Source organism: Xiphophorus hellerii, chromosome 16, assembly GCF_003331165.1.
Source record: "Xiphophorus hellerii strain 12219 chromosome 16, Xiphophorus_hellerii-4.1, whole genome shotgun sequence".
Taxonomy (NCBI): Eukaryota; Metazoa; Chordata; class Actinopteri; order Cyprinodontiformes; family Poeciliidae; genus Xiphophorus; species Xiphophorus hellerii.
The window spans coordinates 22,762,725-22,778,604 of record NC_045687.1 but is presented as its reverse complement, the minus strand read 5'-3'; the positions used below and the strand labels follow the sequence as shown (position 1 = coordinate 22,778,604).

The window sequence follows — 15,880 nt, the reverse complement described above, 5'->3', positions numbered from 1 at the left end:
GTTGAGCTATTAGCCATGTAGCCAGGTTGAGTGAGTAATACCGGCTAAATGGGACTGCATGCAAATAAATGTACATCACCTTCTTTTTTATTTACAAAAAAGTTCAAAATCCATGTATTATTTTCCTCTCACTTATCAATTATTCTCTACTAGGTGTTGGCCTACCACACACACACGCTCACACACACACACACACACACAAAAATCACAATAAAACATAATTTTGCAGTCATTCTGCAACAAAATTGGGGAAAAATAATAGCGAGGCACTGTTAACACAGCTTCAGGGTAGAGAACGCCTTTTTCATTAGAGCGATTTATAAATATTCCTAAAGTATGGGCTACTCTTCACTGTTCTTACATAACTCAGTGGATATGCGGAGGAGGCAGGGAGCAGCATCCAAGCCCTGCACACTGCCCACACACAATGAAGAGGAGAATGGAGTTATAAGACTGGAGGAGAGACAGAGAGAAAACACAGGTTTTACTGAACGGAGTACATCACATGCCTCTGTCTCTCTGATTAGCTTTATAAGCACAACATACATACATAGACGTTTGGGACTAAAGGTGAAGGGTTGCTGGAAATGTTGGAGGAATCAAGTCATGACAGACATATTTTTCACCTATCAACAGTGATGTGCCACTGAGAAGAAATTGACATGCTTCAGTTTGAGGAAACACAGCTAGACAAGGGTCCATGTTTTTGTTCTTTTTCTTGCTAAGAAAGCAAAGAATAAGGACAAATAAAAGTCACTGTTGCAAAACTGCAGGAAAAAGTGGTATCCCGTGGCTACAAAGGCAAAATTTATCAGACTGTCATACAACAATAGAGTGTCTCCAGTCAGAGGCTTCTTCAGAGCCACTGTAATACATACTGCTGCAGGAGATCTGTCAACAATCCTTTGGAGAACCTTGGATAGGGTGAGTTACAGCAACATTTCAAAGTTGAATTTCAAGTATATTTAGATTGAATAACTATTTACTCTACTTTAAGACTTTTTGTACATAATTTTGTTACCAGAGGTGCAAAAAAAAACAAACTGTGAAGAATAACAATGAGACATTTTTTTGGTCACAAGTTAAAAATGAAAATTATGGTGTTTCAGAACCAGAATGAAAAAAACTGAGAATATCCAGAGACTTTCAGATGCTATTAAAGACATTGACCATTGCACTGAGGAGGAAAATATTAATAAAGGAGGGATCGCTCAAGAAAGCCTCATAAAGCTGCCAATGTGTTGTAGGTGTAGGTGTACAGCTCCAAACCTTTCTGTTTAAAAGCAACATAATGTAGTTGGGTAATCCAGAGAAAATAATGTTGTAATTGCCCTTTTTTGTGCTTTTTACATTAGTGTTAAGTTTTTCAATAATAAAGTAGGTTTTAAAATATTTATTCAATGCAGAGTTATGTTTGCTGGTTTGTCAAGTCTGACAAGTGTTGTGTTTTTAACCAGTGACATTTTTTTCAGTATAAGTGATATGGTTCTCCACCCAGGATGACCATCTGTTGTGGGGAGGGTACAATATGGAGACTCAAAAAAACAACAACAAACAAAAAATCTTTTTACATTATTATATTTTTTATTTTTAGACCAATCCAACCTGAACTATTGTTCCACACACAGAACAGAGATAACTTAAAACATAACTTGTGAAAATGAATAAAGTGTTTAGAACTGCAACTGAACTTAAAATGTAGAATTGATTTAATACAATTTTGGTCTCCCTAACCAAATTCTCAGCAATTTAATTTTAATAGTTAATTATTTACCAAAAATAAGATTTTTGCTTTGTGTTGAGTACCGCCTGCTAACTTCAGTGTCTATAATTTCTTTCATAAAAGAATAAAATGGACCTGAACAAATGTAGTCCACCATCCTTATAAGCAGAGGATAAGCCCTTTGCAGTAGCAGCAAATGGGAATGCTAATTTCATTATTATTATTATCATCATTATTGTTATTATTATTTTAGGAAATTTAACGATACAAGTGAGCTTAAAGGCAAGCTAACCTCGGGTGATAAACAAGTTTGTTTTTCTAGAACATATCTGAGCAGCTCTTCTGTAGAGGAAGAGCCACAAAAGAGCCACAAAGAGCCACAGAAACGTCCAGAGAGAGAGAGCGCGCGAGCGAGCGAGATGAAAGGAGAGGCGGGAGAGGGAGCACCACGCTTCTGGTCCGCCCCCGAGTTGCAGCACACGAACCATTTAACCGTACGAGCCGAGCCAAATGTAGAGCACGCGAGCGCGTGAACGTGGCCCTTTCACTATTCCTGCCCCGCCACCCCCGGGCCTCCCTCGCGCAAAAAAAAAAAAAAAAAAAGAAGAGGAGCGAAAAGCACAGAGACTTCGAGCTCACTCGGAGACGCGATGGCTGCTGCTGCTGCGGCGGCGGCGGCACCGCTGGATTGTGTTTACGACCCGGAGCACGAGACTGTCACAGCCTCCAGAGGGAAGAACTCCGCGCGCGCCCGCCATTGGAACGCACGGTCTTTCTTCACGCGCGGCGACTCGGAGCCCGTGAGGCTTCTCGCCACATCTCACGTCTCCTCCCGGCCGCTCGGTTGGTGAAGGGGGAGTTTTTTGGGGAGGGGGAGGCGGGTGAGAGCAATTACCAGACTCCAGGATAGCGAGCCTTATTTTTCGAAATCGGCGAAATATCACGCTGGAACCTTGAACGGCCCGGCGGCGTGAGGTCCAGGCTCCATCCAGCAGCGCTGCACCTAAAGGCGGGGGTGGTGCTGTCGTGGAGGCGCTGGAGGTGGGGAGGGGAATCCGAGAGCATCCCTCCATCCCGCGGAGTCTATCCCTCCCTCTCTTCCTCCCGTTTCCGGCCCATTTTCGCTCCATCATATGCTAGAGATCTAAGTGTGTTTAGGTGTGTGTGTGTGTGTGAGGGGTTGGGGGGTGGAGGGAGCGTTGTCCGTGGCCGCGGGAACACGCACCCTCCGCCTGCCGAGGCTGAGGCTGAAGCGCCGCTGTGCTTGAAGGATGCTGCGGGAGTAGAGCTGCTCCGAGCGGAAGATGGGGAAGGACCAGGAACTGCTGCAGGCGGTGAAGACCGAGGACCTTCTCACCGTGCAGAAGCTGCTACAGAGGCCTCGACCGGGGAAAGCAAGTAAGACACTCTGCTGCTCCGGTGCATTTAGTTTAGTTTTTTTTTCTTTTCTTTTTTTTCTCAGGGTTGACAGTAGCTTCTCCCTTTTTGATTGCCGAGTTGGAGCTTTTGCAACGACATCTGTAATTTTAGTCACCGGCTGTTTGCCGCTGCAAGGCCGGAGTGTTGAGGATGACGGAGGGAGTGTGACGGGAGGGGGCGGGTGTGTGTGTGTGTGTGGGGGGGGGTGGGGTGGGGGGGGGGGGGTGGGGGGTGGGGAGGTGTTCATACGTGTATCACAGATGATGATTGTAGTGATTGGAGACTGATAGCTCGTCCTGAGCAAGACCCCTGTGTAAGTAAGTGCACTGCAGCAGAGGAAAAAGAGGGAGGCACCGCGACCATGCCTCTCAGCAGATAACTGGTAACCCTCCTGAGGGTTTGAAACAGGAAGAATCATATATATATATATATAAAAATTGATCTTTTCTTTTAGTCTGTGCTGCAACGTTGCTCCTTTTTCTGCAACATTCTCTGGCACGGCCCACTCCAATGTGTGGGCAACCGCGGAGAAGAGGCCGGTCAGAGCTGCAGCTTCTGTCCAGGCGACTACAGCTGCTGATTCCCTCCACTGATATACTGCATCACTAGCAGCTCAGCGGTACTATAGAGGGCTGCAGTTATGGCTCCAAATACTTACATACTCATGCAACAAGTGGCCTAATTCAACATAAAAAGACAGCGCCTTGCCCAGGTATTCATACCTTTTGGAACTTTTCCAGATGCATTATTATTCTGTGATCACAAACATCTATTGACTTTATTGGGATTTTTACTGAGGACAACAAACAAACACAGACACAAATGTACTGAATTCACAAATTTATTTGATAATTCTGCACCACCACCACCGCTCACTTAAAAACACCAATAGCTCCTCAAGCCTGGTCAAACATGGAAAAACAACTTTAATTTGTTCAGCTAGTGCAGTTAGGAGTAGAAGAGTCTATGTGAAATAAATTATAAAGAAACTGACAAGAACAACAGGTTGACTACTTTGATCAAACATGTAAAAACAAACTGCAACAAACCGTTCAAATGGTTCACAAAGTGCAATTAGGAATTCTAAATATAATAAAATAAAGAAGAAAGCATGACAAACCAGAGCACAAAGCATAGAATTAGAATGAATAGATCTGCCCTTATGGACCAGTCTAGATTTTTTTTTTCTTCTTCAATATTACTACTGATACAGATGATGGATCGGTACATCCCGAATGTTTATGTGATGGAACAAAGAGTTGTGCAAATTTACACATTTAAAAACCAAAAACCTGCTAAGAGCATCTTATGGAGGAGGACTAGCCGTTCTGCTTTTTCAGAAACAGAGCATGATACAACTCCAGACCTAACAAGACATGGCCGCCCATCTAAACTGATAGACGAGTGAAGGAGGGCCTTAATCAGAGAAGTTACAGTGATGGTAACATATGGAGGAGTTTTCACTAGGCATGAGAAGTCGAGTTTGTAGTTTGCCACAAGCCATGTGAGGGACACGGCAATCATTCTCTGGTCAGACGAGAACAGAAATGAAGCGAACTGCGAGGAAACCCTGGAAGAAGACCTGGTCGAAAGTGGAAAAGGACCATAACCAGAGCTACAGCAGAATGGCTTAAAGAATATTTACTTTTTGGAAAGGCTCAGTCATAGTCCAGACCTAAATCCAATTGAGAGTCTAAGGCAAAGCTTGAAAATAGATGTTCCCAGTTAAAGCTGACTGACCTTGAGCTCATTTGCAAAGAAGAACGGGAACCATTTTAGTCTCTTGATGTAAAAAGCCGGTGAGGAGAAACCCCAAAATAAAGTATCGGCTCTGGAGGGGGAGGGGGTTAAATACAAACACATGACACAAGTAAAACATTTGGAAAAAACCTATCAGTTTTTACACAATATGAACTACTTTATGTTGGTCTATCTATCACATAAAACCACAATAACATAAACTTAGGTTTGTGGTTGCACCATGACAAAACGGGAAATAAATGAATGTGCTATGAATAGTTACAGAAACCACTGCTGGCACAGAGGGCCTGACCCTTCCATCCACTTGTGTGAATTGATCCAGTTTGGCGCCTTCACAGCTGCATCTGAAACTGCACTCACTCTGGAAAGAGTCCAACAGCAGGTGGGCCTCATTTGAATAAGAAGAGCTGCTTGTTGCTGATTGCTAATAACAGGGCGAAAATGTGGCAGCGTTGTGTGGAAGGGCTGTAGAAATTCATCGCTGTCTCATCACTCATCACTTCGCTTATTTAAATGCAAAGAAGGAAATGTTAGAGTGATATATAGATTTTGATTCGCAAAGGAAGTTAAAGTGTGGCGGCCGGCTAGGGTCAAGACAGAGCAAAAGCCACAATGGAAGTTACACTAATTCCTGTTCTAGAATAAAATCCATCTTAGCATAAATTTCACTTTAGCGTAGTTTTAATTTTAACATAACTTCCGCTTTAGTAGAAAATTAGCTTAAATTCAGTTTTAGCATAACTTCCATTTTGGACTATATTTAGCTTTAACATAAATTCCAACTTAGTAAAAATTACAATTTATCATACATTCACCTTCAGCATAAAATTCATTTTAGTATAAATTCCATCTTAATATAACTTCAATTTTAGCACCCATTGCTATAAATTCTACCTTAGAATGAATTCAGTTTTAGCATGTAGCTTCCATTTTAACATGAGTTCAGCTCTAGCAAAAATCCGTTTTAGCATAAATTCTGTATTAGCAAAAATTCAATTTTTGTATTATTTCAGCTTTAGCATAAAATTTGTCCTAACATAAAGTTCATTTTTGCATGGTTTCAATCTTAGTATGAATTCAGTTTTAGCCTTAAATCTGGCATAAATTCAGTCTCAGTATAGCTTAAATTTTAGTGTAGCTTACATTTTTTTAGCATATTTAGCTTAATTACATCTTGGCAAAAATTATGTTTTAGCATAAATTACATTTTAGAAGTAATTCCATTTTAGCATAAATTCAGATTTATTACAAGATCTAGCTTTGCATTAATTCAGTTTTAGAATATAGCTTCTATTTCAGTATAAATTCTGTATTAGCATAACTTGTGTTTGAGCTAAACATTCATTCTGCCGTTACTTCAGTGTTAGCATAACGTCTGTTGTGACTTCTGTTGTATTGTGGCCTTTGCATCTTGTTGACCCTTCGGTTCCCCGAAAGAGTTGGTAGGGTCGAGAGTCACCGATAAAACCCAAATGTCTTTCAGAGCTTGGTGAAGCGCATTTGTATAAGAGCACATTACAAAACAACCTTTGGGCAAAATATAAGTGCACTTCGGCTTTAAGCCAGTCTCAGATTGCTGCTTAGTGCGTAGTTTTTATACATGTGATGCTGAGTTGTTTGTTAAAGGAAAATCTCAGTGGATTGCGGAGCACTCAGAAAGCGACACAGATAAAAGCAACATTGCATGCTGGTTGTTGGTGGCGTGTACTGTATGTCTGGAAGACTCATGCTTTCCCCATGCTGTCCCTAATTATTCAAGTCTTAATTACAAACAGCTTTTTAAAATGATCCCCTGGCTTTAACACTGAGGTTTACAGTGTTGACAGGGGACTCGGGACTCTGGAGCAGTGGCTGTTACTACAGTGTTTTCCTTGGCTGGATTTTTAATATCTGTCACATTTCAGACATTTCTTATTTTATATTATAAACCAGGAAAAGGTTTATGCTCAACTTTAAGGTCTACTGATTGTAGCCACTCTAGCAACTCCAACTGCTTCTCACCTAACAAATGTTGGTTAGAAGTTAAAGCTTATTGATCTTTGAGAGGGTGTTCTTGCTTTGTGATGTTATGATACTATATTAGTTACGATAACAACAATTTTATCGTTTATCGTGATAACTTCTGGACCGATTTATCATCCAGCTAAATTTGTTATTGTGACAAGAATATAGCAACACTTTGCACTAATATGGGGATTGAGTAACTTGAAAAAGAAAATAAGAACAAAAAACATTTTTGTTGTTGAGCTCATATGTCTATTTATTCAATAATTTTGCAAGTGTTTTTGAATTGAAAATGTCGTGTATTTTGTCGATATATGATATCTGGTTAATTGCGATAAATCAATTACAAACCCTGCAATTAACTCGATTCAAAATTTTAATTGAGTCCCATCACTACTTTGAAATTGTGCTGTGAAATGTCATTTATGTACATGCTATACAATTAAAAAAAACAAACAAAAAAAACATGTTCTGCAAAAATGGGTTCTTACTGTTTCGTCAAATAACGGATGCTGGGTCACACTTTTAAGAAAAACTTTGAGAAAATCAGAAAAACACGGCAGGTTAATCACAGAGTGGAGCTGACGAACAGCAGGAGGGCCTAACACAGGGCTGATGTTAACACCGACCTGTTTGTCATCCAGCATTAAACACGAAGCTTGCAGGACAGCTGAGTGTGTGTGAAGGAGAAGGTAAGGTTGCTGTGTGTGTGTGCGAGTCTGACAGAGACTCGACACTGCTGCAACTCATTTACTCCTTTCCTTCCCAGACACACGCGTTCACCTGCGTCACACGCACACGCGCACATCTGGCCCCGTCTGGAGAGGTGGCGTCAGTTCGCTGCCGCTTGGCTTGCGCGCACGGCCGAGGACGAGGTCACGCGCGAGCGTGACCTCGTGTCTGTTTGCCGGAGGCAGCGTCGGTGTGTGAGCGATAGGACAGCTGGTCTGACTCATATTGATGGTTTATTTGCTGTATTGTTTAAAAAAAAAAAAAGCCGTTTGTGTAGAGCTGTAAGATTTAACTGCTCCATTTCTAAAAAAAAAAAAAAAAAGTGGTTTACAGCTCATCTGCCTCTTGAATTTTTCCATCTTCGTAGCTGAGCGAGTTGCTGCTTTCTTCCTTGGTATCACCTCCCTCCCCTTTGTCTTTTCTTCCGTCTTTTCTGAGATTATTTGCTAGTCTGGCTATGGAACCAGAGCAGATCATTCCATCCACACCAGCAGACATTCACAAAGGAGCAGGCAGGGAAACGCTGAACATGTTGTCAGCCCCAGACTTTGTATTTGTTCGCTGTGTGAAGAAGCTTGGGATGATTGACACTTTGTGTTCTGCTGTGCTATTCCGAAGTCCTTCTGGGTTCTTATTGTTTTGGATTCACATACAGTACTTATTCATATTACAGCAAATTCAGACCGTAGATGTTTTAAGAGTTGAATAAGGGCAGCTAAAAGTGCACCTGTTGGTGAACAAACAGCACCGTGACGTCCGATGAACACGGCACAGAGCTCTGGAAGGAAGGCGTGAATTGGTTTAAAGCAGAGTTATGTTCTAAATCAACCTCACAGAACCCTGTTCAATCCTACGGAAGCAGAGAGAGCGCAGCCGTTTTCCGCATGTATGTTTTCCCAATGGTTTTCCCGAGATAACAAGCAAACAAACTTTGTTTTCTCTAGATCACAAGATGATTGGTGTGAGACAACCTAAGTCATGTTTCAAATGCAGGCTGCAAAGGTATGCAGGTTTGTTTTCTAGAGGTTAACTTGTTAACCATCAGGAAATTAACTACTTTTCCATTAAGTTAACGTCTTATCTCGAGGAAACCATTGGGAAATAGTATATGTGGAAAACCTCCACTCTCCGCTTCTGTATAACACATCATCCAAAAACTGAAAGAGTTTATACAACAGAGAATAAGACAACTGCATCATGTACATCACAAATATGACCTGTATGGAAGATTGACCAGAAGAAAGTCACTGTTGAAAGGAATTTGTGTGCCATCGGTCTCAAATGTATCCTTTTAGCTTATAGACAGATGCTTGAGGGACATAGCATTCCCCGCAGTTTGTTTTATAAAACAGTAGATGGAGCTGCAGGTGAAATCTGCTTGATTTCAGCAACTGGTAGCAGAGGAAGAGTTGATAGCCGAAGTGCTTGCGCTGACGTTAGTGTTGGCAACATCTGCGCTGCTGCAGCATGTTTAGCATCGGGATGCGATTTGAGACTTGAATAGCTTCGCTGATAGGATAACACCTTTTAGCATAACTTGTACCCAACAATAGGTTTTTCCAGCGTCCCATCAGAAAGGTTTTTGAAACAATAATTAACCCCTACAGGGCGAAAGAAGTGGCTTTGTCATCCATCGCTGGTGTTTGCAGATGTGGCGTATATGCGTCAGTTTTATGGGTGACCCAAAAATGCGAAGGTTCCTCACACAATCACATTTATTTTGTAAATAAAATGATGTTAAAATTTGTAATGTTTTGAAATTTATGTAATTAATCTAAATGCACACACTAAAGTCTATATTAAATATGCATTAATATTGAAATATATATTTAAGCTCCTGTTCCATAAACTAAATAGATATATTGAACCTTTAGGTTGTTACGTAACGTTTAAATAACGTAGTTCCCATGTGGCAGTACTCAGACAGGTTTCTAGATCCGGCCCGTTCAGAGATGGGGGACGAATGGATCTTGCCGGGGTTATTTTTGTGGCACACGTCAACATCATTGCCACGCTTTGTCTGACGTGCCACTACATCTGGAACAACGGATGGAAACGCATGAGCTCAGAAACTCGCTCCTTAAGCTGTGAAAAATAATGCTAAGTAGATGTTTACCAGACGCTTCGGTTTCACAGCAAGACAATCAACTGCAGTAAGAGTCGTAATTCAGACTGCGTCAGAGTGATGATGATAAATGACCTGCACTTACATGGTGCCTTCTAAATTTGGCATTGTGTTTCTCTCGGAGCTTTTTATGGTACAAATCTAGCACACATTCCTCTATCAAGACTTCACATGGACAGACTGTACCGGCTTTGGGATTGGGGGAAAAGCACTCCACAGTGGAAGCCGGGCCACCGATTTTGTTTGTGTTTCTGTGAAGTAGATTGTTTTCACACTCATAAGAGGATAGATGGATACCCAAACTGTCAGTGCATAAACAAACAGTCAGCCAACATTTTTACTGTCTACGCTCAGTGACGTTAAAAAACGGCTTCAATGAACCAATAGAGTTAGAGACAAGTAGCGCACTAAAACAGGCAACGAGCAAGGCTAGTTTATTAGTAGTTATTAGCATTAGCTTCTATGAGGTTTTGTTAACCTCAAAAGTTAGAGCTTAGATCTCACCCAGCTCACCTCCAGCTAAATGTTGGAACATCAGTGGGTTATGCTAGTTGTTCTGGTTTTAAACATGCTAACTGCTATCAGCAACATATGCCGAAAGCAAACTATTTTCCTGCACTCTATGCATTTAAACACTAAGAAAACATTAACAATTAGATGTTGTAATGTCATCACAGGTGACTGTGATGCTACGAGTCAGTCTGAAGCTCATTATTTAGTTTACTTTATCCAACTTGGATCCTGTTTTCTGACAAATGGAATCTTTAAATAGTTAACATTCACCTGTTGTAGCTCAAGTGCTCTTGGTTAAGTTTCGAACCAACATGAACAGTTGTTTAAAATGTCAACGTCTTTTAAAGTGTTCCTTCACTTTGAATTTGGACACCTTGTCGTTTTAGCGCACACTTTGTGCTTTACCAGTTCAATGTCCTGTCGGGGAACAGACCTTTTTAAAAGAAATGTGTTCACCTTTCTTTGTGGTTATGTGTTTTCGTGAATTATGGCAATAAAGAATCATAAGAACATTTTCGAGAATAATTTGATTTAGTTTTATATTATTTTCCAGAGATTTGGTTCTGATCCCATTTGGGCTGGAATGGCCTAGCTATGCTAACTCTTGGGTTAAAACCAGCAGAATTACTTAAGGTGCTAACTAAATACAATATAGGCCTATATATAAAAAAACAACAACTGTGAAAGTGGCATGACACAAGCAGACATGCTCATGTTTTGTTATTTTCTGTAGATGTTTTGCTTAAGAATATCGTCCCATCAATATCTCGCAGCAGTCTAACCGAGAAGCAACCGCGCAAAGGATTGTTACCGAACCTGAGATTTATTCTGAAAGATTGAGCCTCGCTACATTAGAAAGGATAATATCTACAAGTCAGAGGACTGGATTGGTTTGCCGTGGCTCCAAAACATCATCACTCACTTCTGCTGCTGCTGCCTTCGTGATTAAATTACAGCACAGATGGGGAGAGAGAGATAGAGGCAGTCTTAGAGGGAGCTGGATGGATATTTTTGCTTTGGGGAAAACAGAAAAGTAGTTACAGAAGAGGAGGGGGGCGGGGGAGAGCGGGACATCCTAAACGAGAGAGGACGGGGGGTAAAATGTGGATGAGCCAGGATGGAGGAGGGGTGATGAAACACTGAACGATAAAACGGAGAACGAGGTGACGAAACAGAGATGTTAAAACGCCGTCTTTTGCTCACACTTCTATGCCGATTGCACGCTGCTTTACATACCCCGCCTGGACGGATTTATCTGCATGGCTGATTTGACTGAAAGTAACATGCTCATGGTTTATCTGGTCAGCGGGGGCATCTGGGAGAAGGTGAAGGAGTGGAAGGGGGGAGGAAAAGGGTGGAACTGGATGGGAAGTGGGACTGAGCCGGTACAGATCTGACAGCAGGATAAGCTTAAGCACAAATACTTTGGTCTTACACTGTCATGTCGTTTGTATTTAAATGGATCTAATTTATTTGATTACAAATACAATATTCAGTACCAAAGCTGCTGAAATAATAAATGATTTATGGTCGGAGACAGAATTTTAAATCAGTTTCAGATGAATGCGTTAAAGCTCATGGCTGGAATTGTAACTTATTATCAGATAGTGAAATAAAAGTTGCAGCTAGCTGCGATTAAGAAGTAGTTAGCAAATCTTTTACAGGGACAGTCTTACGTAAAATCTATGAGGTTTTCATCAAGTGAAAAAGTTATTCCGTCATCAGAAACCCACCTGGATTCATGCTTGTTGAGAAATCATTTAATCTCCATGGCAACCATTCAGCTGTGCAAAACACCTCAGTGGACCTAGCACCGAAGCTCTTCCTCTGAGCTGCAGCTTCCAGCTTTCTGAGCTTCCTCCTCACAGAGCCGCCCTCCCCCACTCAGCTCCTTCAGACTAGCCAGCAGCAATTAGCAAACACCTGATAGTATACGAGCTACTTCTCAGTGTAATGCTGGTAAAACATTGTTTAAGGGCTAATAGAGGAGCCATGTTGCCATGACTTCCTGAAGGCGGAGTTTCAGAAGGAAAAGGAATTTCTTAAAGAGACAGGAGCCCAATTTCAAGGCATTAAATTAGGAAGTCAAATTTCTTTTACGTTACATTTGATATAAACAGAATTTTTATAACAACTGACGGTAATGTAATTTCTTGATTGAGCTATAAAATGGTACTATGAGACTGGAAAACACATAATACTGCCTCTTTAAATGAAACTGTTAGCAAAAGGCAAAAAAAAAAGAAAAGAAAAACACGAGCTGTGTTAATTAGAAGGTGATAACTAAGAGGGAAGAAAATCACCAGAAAGTCTGCTAATAATCATTTCAGCATGTCAGATCATGTACATTGTGACACCGTGACAGCTCATGCTCGTTCTCTTTCATCTAGCTCTACTGTAGCTGTAGGGTGGATATATGGGGTGTGGGGGCGACGGGGGGAGGCAATTAGCTGCAGCGGGATGGAAGGGGGCCGAGTGGCTCGGTCCTGATATAAAGACCACCCGCAAAACGAGGTGGGAGCTCCTTCCTTCAATCGGCATCGAGTAGAAAAGTGGCATTAACCCCCTACGGCTCTGATCCACACACAAAGACACTGAGCTTCCCTACCGCCATGCGACCGGTACGCAGAGGTACAGGCGAAGCCTAGGAGCCAAGCATGCCGACACTAAAACACACATTGATACTCAAAGACGTTAGGGAATAATTTTTTTTTTTTTTGTTTAAAGCTATTTTATTCATTATAAAGTGTGTTCAGTATGTGAGGGTGTGTCATCGCGTCCCTCTAACATCCTCCGGCAGAGTATTTCCACTCACACCCTGCTTTCATAACGCACAGCGTGTTCTTACTGCCGCGAATGAATGTCTGAGTAGCTTGTAAAAGCAGGAAATTATGCTTTTTTTTTTCTTTTTTTTTCTGAGGCTCAACTTCTAAACTGACACCAGCATGGGGCAGACAAGGTTCTACTGTGCTCCACACAAGAGTCGGGCTGAAATGTTCCACCCAGCCCCACAGTGAATGCATTTAGCATCGCCGTGGGACTCTCTCCGAATGAATGCTGGGGTTCTGCTGCTGCTAGGCGAGCAGCCGCTAAAAACAGGCCTGACGTGACGCCGACACACCCTCGAGACACCGATACGCCTGAGAATAACCGCGTGCAAACTAAACCAGACTAAACAGAACGGCAAAACTAAAAGTCGGATGAACTCCAGTTTATCAGTCACAGACTGCTCGGTAACATAATTATGTTAATAACATACATGAGCCGAGTTAGTGGAAGCGCTAACAGGAAGCTATTCCCGAAAACATCGCAGAGTGCTTGGGATTGTCCGTCTTTTGAAGAACTGACAATCTGGTTTTATGTGCTTCAGATATCTCACAATACCTTCTTTTCTACTTTATGAATGAATTTAAAATGGAGTCTAACAGTACAATTATAATAGTAATGATTAGCTATAATAAATATTATTACAAGGGTAATAGTCATAGTAAAATATAACAATTATCCCAATTTTATCTCTCTAGAGATGCCAAAATATAGGTAAATGTTTGTGTGATGGAGCAGTGGCGCAGAAAGTGAGTATTTGCAACAGATAGAGGTACTGCGCTAGAGTGGGCGCCAAAATGATGGTGAAAAAATTAGTTCTAGCCTGTAATGTATCCATATGATTGGTTTACATCCGTGAAAGACAGGTTATGACTCGGTAAAGTTTGTCTTCTTCTTTCCACACGTTAAAGGGCCCGTATTATATATTTTACAGCCTCATAGTTCTACTTTATTGCACAATCAAGTAACTATGTTACCGTCAGTTGTTATAAAAATGCTAAATATATCAAATATGCCTTAAAAGAAGTCTGACTTTGTAATTTAACACATTGAAATTGGGCCTTTGTTTAAGTAAAGTCATACTTAACTTCTAGATTTATTTATTTAGCATTTATTTATGTAACTGATTTATTTATATTGCAACCTAAACATGTTTTACTTTGAGCTGCTTTCAAAAATAAACTTTAGCTTTGTTCAGTTTAATGTATGAGAATAAAAAGATCAGATTTGCTGATTACTGAGGTTGTTGAGTCTTTATTTCATTTATTGTAGCTTTACAGGATTTTTAATAACCCTTTAATAATTTAAAGGCTTATTAAGACTAGAGGCGATGTCACACTGTGTGAGAGACATGTTTCACAAATGAACAAATTGGCATAGTGGCATATTTTATTTATTTGAGCCTTTAATAACAATTATGGGTTTTAAAAAAAACATTGCAGTTTGTTGTATAAGCCTTCAGCACTGAAAAATTAATTATTGAAGCAAACCTGAAATATACGTTTACTGTTTTACTGTTATTAAAACCCTGAACAAATTTACAATTTACCCCTCAGCAGCCCGTGCTGGTTGGTTGTGAGGTTGTACTATTGCCCTTGTTTTCTGCCTCCAGTGTTTATTTGCCTGCATGATAACTAAACCCCTTCAAATGTATTTGGTTAATAAATGACTGCAGAGGGAGAAGCTGGAACTTTTCGTATCCAAACTTTTATGTTTGCACTAGAAATATCAGCATTTTATCAGCAGTCGTCAAAATATATATCTCAGAGCTACTTTCGGCGAAACCCAATGGTTTTAAGATATTTAAAATAAACTATTCTATATACTCATCTATTAAAAACCAAAAATAACTGTGTGTTTTGTGTGTGTGAAAGGTTGTGTGCACGTCCTTGTCGAGGGGGCCAATGATCAGAGCCCAGTAGTTGCTGGCCAGCAGGGCAGATGTTAAGTTCGACCTTACTTGTGTGTGTGTGATTTTACACATCATGCATTTAGTTGAACAGATGGTTTGTCTTGGCTTTTTTAAAGGCACATTTGCAGAACATTCCACCAAATACATCTGAACCTAACCGTTTGCATGTGCTTTACAGTTTGTACAGAATGTGGGTGTGTGTGTGTGTGTGTGGGTGTGTGTGGGGGTGTGTGGGGGTGTGTGTGTGTGTGTGTGTGGAATCAGACAATATTAACTTGAGTTTTAATGCTTTATGTCATTGTTTTGGAAAACTCTGCTGACTGTTCTGGTTTTAGTTGAACTATTTTCCTTAGTTGGCTGAGGAGAAAAAAGTGAAAATTGTCAGCCAGTTTTGAATTATTTAAAAAAAAGAGACAGTTAAATTTAGTGGAACATTTTCTCGGAGGAAAATTTATTTCATTTGTTTAAACGTTCTAATTTATTGAATGTCTATTTGATCTCTCAGCTATTTCTGAATGCAATTTTAATACCCCTGTCACACTATTATCTTTTTTTAAAGGTTTTGTTGGCTCTCGTGGCCTTTATTTGAAAGTAGTTCAACAGGACAGAGGGTAATGATAAAAGGGGGAAGACATGTACCAAATGTCGCCAGGCTGGGAATCGAACCTGCGACCACCAGCATGAGGACTAAGGCCTCAATACGTGGGTCGAGCTTTACTCCTGCGCCACCACAACACCCCCACTATTATCTTTTTGCTTTATGTTTCAATAATGGAAAAGGTGCTGCTTTAAGTAAATTAACAATCTAGCATTGAGTTCTTATGCATTTGATTCAGTAGCATGGAATCTGCAGCTAATGTAGGAA

The 15,880-nt window shown here is 40.7% G+C and overlaps 1 protein-coding gene across 6 annotated transcripts in view; it reads left to right on the top strand.

Moving 5' to 3' along the window:
- The first annotated feature begins 2,150 nt into the window (after positions 1–2,150).
- caskin1 (CASK interacting protein 1) overlaps positions 2,151–15,880 on the top strand; it is a 104,986-nt gene continuing 91,256 nt past the window's right edge. For 3 of the 6 annotated variants that reach the window (XM_032588278.1, XM_032588279.1, XM_032588276.1), the window contains exon 1: positions 2,151–3,121. In XM_032588278.1, coding sequence (XP_032444169.1) covers positions 3,028–3,121 — 94 coding nt within the window. In that variant the 5' untranslated portion in view covers positions 2,151–3,027. The remainder of the gene's footprint in view (positions 3,122–15,880) is intronic. The other 3 variants (XM_032588281.1, XM_032588280.1, XM_032588277.1) reach the window with 1 other exon arrangement.